Raw genomic sequence first — 4,864 nt, 5'->3', positions numbered from 1 at the left:
CTTGAGGTATTCGGCCAATCACAACGCTCTGGATAGCTGGCCAATCAGAGCACACCTTGCTTTTCAGAAGGATGAACTTTGTAAAAATTGATGCGTTTCAGAAAGGCGGGGCCTTGAGGAGAAACAATAATGTACAGTATGTGGAAAATAATGTGTTTTTTTAACTTTAAACCGCATAAACACATTTCATTACACCAAATACACAAAAATAAGATTCTTTTTAGCAGCATCATATGACCCCTTTAAATTCTCTGGCCCTAAGTATATTTATGAATTTTTTTTCTGGTGTTGCTGACAACATGCCTTATTTGCTGTTCACAGAACTGTGGTCATATTGCATTTAGGTGTTAATTGGCTGATTTGCTAATGTCCTTTCATTAATTGCTCATTGATGTGGCAGGTTGGCCCGAATCCTGTTGCGTTTACCAGCGTTGCGGTTGATGAGTTCCAGTATAACTGAAGAGCTGTTTTTTACTGGCCTTATTGGAAATGTACCGATCGACAGTATCATCCCATATATCCTTAAAATGGAGACTGCAGACTACAACAGCCAAATCACAAGTCCCTCTGTGTGATCGCGCTCTGACTGTCATTTAATTTTGACCTTCAGACTGAAGTCATGCAAGTCCCATCATCCCTTGCCTTCACGGTGACTCAAATATATCACAATATATTGAACCGACCAGCAAGCTCTACCTCAAGAGGAGCTGCAACAGTGAAAGCCTTTCAGTATGTGACCGTTACCCTAGAAATATTGTTATAGTTTGCAGAGAGATGCATTATGGGACTTTCAGTTCCAATGACAGGACATTTGCCTCGAAAATTAAACAAAGGCCTTTCTTTTTTTAAACCTTAATTTAAAAACACTTGAGCACTTCATGATGATTCCAATGGAAACAATCCAAGACAAAATGTTGAAATCCCCAAATTCTCCCAATACAGTTTTTGTTTTACTTACGAGGATAATATCTACAGCAATGGTCTTTTCCAGTGGAAGATGTGATTCTTGGAATGTAACCGTTGACATCAAGACAGTTTGCTTCTGAATCGCTACTCATTCATTTTTCTCATTGATAACGCAGTTATTGAGTAGAATGCAAATTTTCTGTGTCCCACAGACTTTGTACTGTCACTTCTGTCGTCATGACAATCAGCCTTCTCCTCAATATCATGTTTTCCCTTCAAAATCATGTATTTATTTAATTGAGTCTAACTCTATAGTTCAATATAAATGTAGATAATCTGATTTGCTTGGTTTCAAAAACCATCTGTTATTAAATGATATGTAGGAAGTATTTGATCTGTATCTTTATAGCATTTGACTGCTGCTGCAAAATCGAAATTTAAAGACCCCTGCTGAAAACCATTTTGAAATTGGACATTGCATTGCCATGGAAATGGTACTCTAAAAGGGGGCTTCTCCCTTTCAAGTGTCATATTACAAAATCTGGTTGTTATTTTGTGATAGAAGTAATATTGTGACAGAAATATATAAATTTTTGACTGGAAAATGCATAAAAAAATTCAGTGGAGTTTGGGTGTCACCCGGTGGCTATTTTTGTCACAGCGCCTACACAAAATCTCACAGAAACCTCAACTAATGTGACATCAATTTTAAATTTGGAACAATTTACTTAGACATATGGCTTTAATTTTATAGCAATTTTATGTTTTTTAAAAGTAAAAAAAAAAAAAGGTTGTCAAAGCTAACATACTAACCCTATAGTCCCTATTAAGTTGGCAAATGTGCCGTCATGACAATCAGCCTTCTCCTCAATATCATGTTTTCCCTTCAAAATCATGTATTTATTTAATTGAGTCTAACTCTATAGTTCAATATAAATGTAGATAATCTGATTTGCTTGGTTTCAAAAACCATCTGTTATTAAATGATATGTAGGAAGTATTTGATCTGTATCTTTATAGCATTTGACTGCTGCTGCAATGTACAAAAGGTGTCATTTTCAGATGTAATATATCCACAATCGTGATGGTTTAATGCACTTAGATTACTAATTTGCTTTTTATTTGCAGATTTGTGCACAGATCGTCCTAGTTTCTAAGTGTTTCTAATGTTGTTTTCATTTCAAAAACTACAAAATGTCTAATTTTGTCCTAATTGTAAGAAAAGTATTGACATGCACTTATTTATATGAATTTTCCCCCCAAAAAAATTTTCACCTAGACTGTATTTATTTGGGTTTAAAATTAGTAGTTCAGGGAAAAAAAAGTAAATATACTTGAGCTTCCAGACTACAGTATTGGTTAGCCACATTGCTTTTTATGTCCCAACCAACTATAATAAGATAAACCACAAAACACCAGAAGCATGCTCTCTAATTAAATTTCAATAAGATTTTTGTTTGCAATCACCACCAATTTATGCAGCAGGAGCATTTCTAAACATGTTTGAATGTAAGTGAATTTCACCAATTTCTTGTGAATCAAGTAAAAAAAAAGTTTCAATGACTTTTACCATTGTTACATACTTTACTGTAAAGCGATGGCTGTTGAATAGATGTCCATTGGCAAATATGTTATATTTGAGAGAATATTCACTTCTACTTGCAAATTAACTTACAAACATTGACATCAACCTTAATGTCAAAATTATTCTTTATAGAATTTGCTTAAACCCTGCTTTACAGTTTGAACCTGTTACAGATGAGGTTTCTGTTTCCCAGAAATGCTTTATTGTGTAAGGTTTATTGTTGTTTTAGTATTGGTTCAGAAGTCATCTACTTAATCTCAGTGATTTTGTCTAAAAATCCTAGTTGTTGTTTCAAAAATACGCCCCCCACTAACTGTTTTATATGGTTTTAGCACCGGCAGGCAGTTATTTTAAACAAAATTGTGTACGTATTTAAAAATGCCTAATGTTTTTGATTTCAGTCTGTCAGTGACTGGTTTATAGGTGTTGTAATGCCATGCTGTAATATTAGTCATCTGTTTTCATCCGTCTGTGAGACAAGAAAGCTGTGCATGTGCTAGCTTATAAATTGTATTAAATTCTATACTGATGTGGAGTTTCAATATTGTGGCGTGAAAAAAAAAAAAAAAAAAAACAGAGACAAAAAATGAGGTACAACAATGCTACTTTGCTTCATAAACGCAATCTGCAACATTAAAGGGATAGTTCTCCCAAAAATGAAAATTCTGTCATACTCACCCTCAAGTGTTCCAAACCCGTAAGACCGCCGTTCATCTTCGGAACACAAATTAAGATATTCTTGATGAAATCTGAGAGCTTTCTGACCCTCCACTGCAACGCCACTACCATGTTCAAGGCCCAGAAATGTAGTAAGGACATCGTTAAAATAGTCCATGAGACATCAGTGGTTCAACCGTAATTTTATGAAGCTGCAAGAATACTTTTTGTGTGCAAAGAAAAAAAAAATCTCTTTATTCAACAGTTTCTTCTCTTCCGTGTCAGTCTCTGCCGCGTGTTCATGAGAGTACTGCGACGCTGATGCTAGAAAAGAGTATGTGACAAAAGAAGTATGTCTGAATTCACAGTACTCATAAAAGTTCCCGGATGACCTACTACTTCCAGCGAGATTTTGAAGTGTGCATATGATGGACACCATGAGGCCACGGGAGAGGATTTGTGATTGGAAGTGAAGCGACGTAACTGATGCTAGTAGCCAGGGTCGTTCATACAACATCAGTCAATGAGACCTGAGTTTCAGAAGCTTCAAAAGCACCAACAAATAAAGTCATGAATCTTCTTAAAGTCAGGCTCCATTGACTGATATTGTATGAACAGAAACCAGCAGAACCAACTTGACCAAAATCACCTTTTGTGTTCAGAAAAAAAACTGATTGAACAATGTGGAGGCGAGTAAATTATGACTGAATTTATATGTTTGGATGAACTAACCCTTTAAACCCCCCAAATAGAAACTGAAATAGAAAGACTTTTTGGAGATATGAAGGATGCAGTACTACTCTATAGGTACTCAAGATTAACATGAGAAACTGTGTGTGTTATGCCCCCTTTAAGTTTTTTCAAGTTTGTAGGTGTCCAGGTACAGAAACCGAATAATCAAATGTAAAATAGCACTGTATAGTCTTCACTGTAAAAATTAAATATACAGTCAAACCAAAAATTATTCAGACACCTTCAACATTTCTCACATTATCACAGTTTATTTGCTATAGTTTAGAAAATGGTAATAAAATATGACAAGAACTCAGAGTTAAACTGTCAGAACAAATTCATCTTGATAATGTCAGATAACTTTGATTGAAATGGATTACAATCAACCAAAAATTCAGACAACTGTTAGTATAACAATATTTACACAACTTTCAATACTTTGTTGACCAATTACCAAGCAATGCTTAATTTTGTTCAGTCTGTGGTGTAAAAAGGTTGTATTAGCAATTAAAGAAAAAACACTTAAAGGAGGCATATTATGCCCCTTTTTACAATATGTAATATAAGTCTCTGGTGTTCCCAGAATGTGTCTGTGAAGTTTCAGCTCAAAATACTCCACAGATCATTTATTATATCATTTTGAAAATGCCTATTTTGAGTGGAAGCAGAAACACACTGACTGCGTCCGAAATGGCATACTTCCCTACTATATAGTAGGGGAAAAGCAGAAGGCGAGCGAATAAGTATGTCCGAATCCTTAGTGTATTCATAAAAGAGTAGGCGAGAATTACCTGGGTGACGTACTAATTCTTGCGAGATTCGGACGTGCGTCTACTTAAAGTGCGTCCGAATATGCCTACTTACCTACTATATAGTAGGAGAAAAGAGTATGTGAAGAAAGAAGTACGTTCGAAACCTCGGTATTCATAAAAGAGTAGGTGAGAAATCCCCGGATGTCGTACTGCTTCAGCCCAGATTCTGAAG

At 35.4% G+C, this 4,864-nt stretch overlaps 1 protein-coding gene across 1 annotated transcript in view; it reads left to right on the top strand.

The window, feature by feature from the left end:
• The window catches only part of LOC107690720 (nuclear receptor subfamily 2 group C member 2-like), a 12,207-nt gene extending 11,057 nt beyond the window's left edge, over window positions 1–1,150 (top strand). Inside the window, exon 12 of the mRNA XM_016489126.1 lies at window positions 401–1,150. Within this exon, the coding sequence (XP_016344612.1) occupies window positions 401–575 (175 nt within the window). The 3' untranslated portion in view covers window positions 576–1,150. The remainder of the gene's footprint in view (window positions 1–400) is intronic.
• The last annotated feature ends 3,714 nt before the right edge of the window (window positions 1,151–4,864 follow it).

The sequence above is a fragment of the Sinocyclocheilus anshuiensis genome, unplaced genomic scaffold, assembly GCF_001515605.1.
Source record: "Sinocyclocheilus anshuiensis isolate Anshui unplaced genomic scaffold, SAMN03320099.WGS_v1.1 scaffold2751, whole genome shotgun sequence".
NCBI lineage: Eukaryota > Metazoa > Chordata > Actinopteri > Cypriniformes > Cyprinidae > Sinocyclocheilus > Sinocyclocheilus anshuiensis.
Note: the sequence above shows the minus strand (reverse complement) of the source record. Positions and strands in the feature narration are given on the sequence as shown.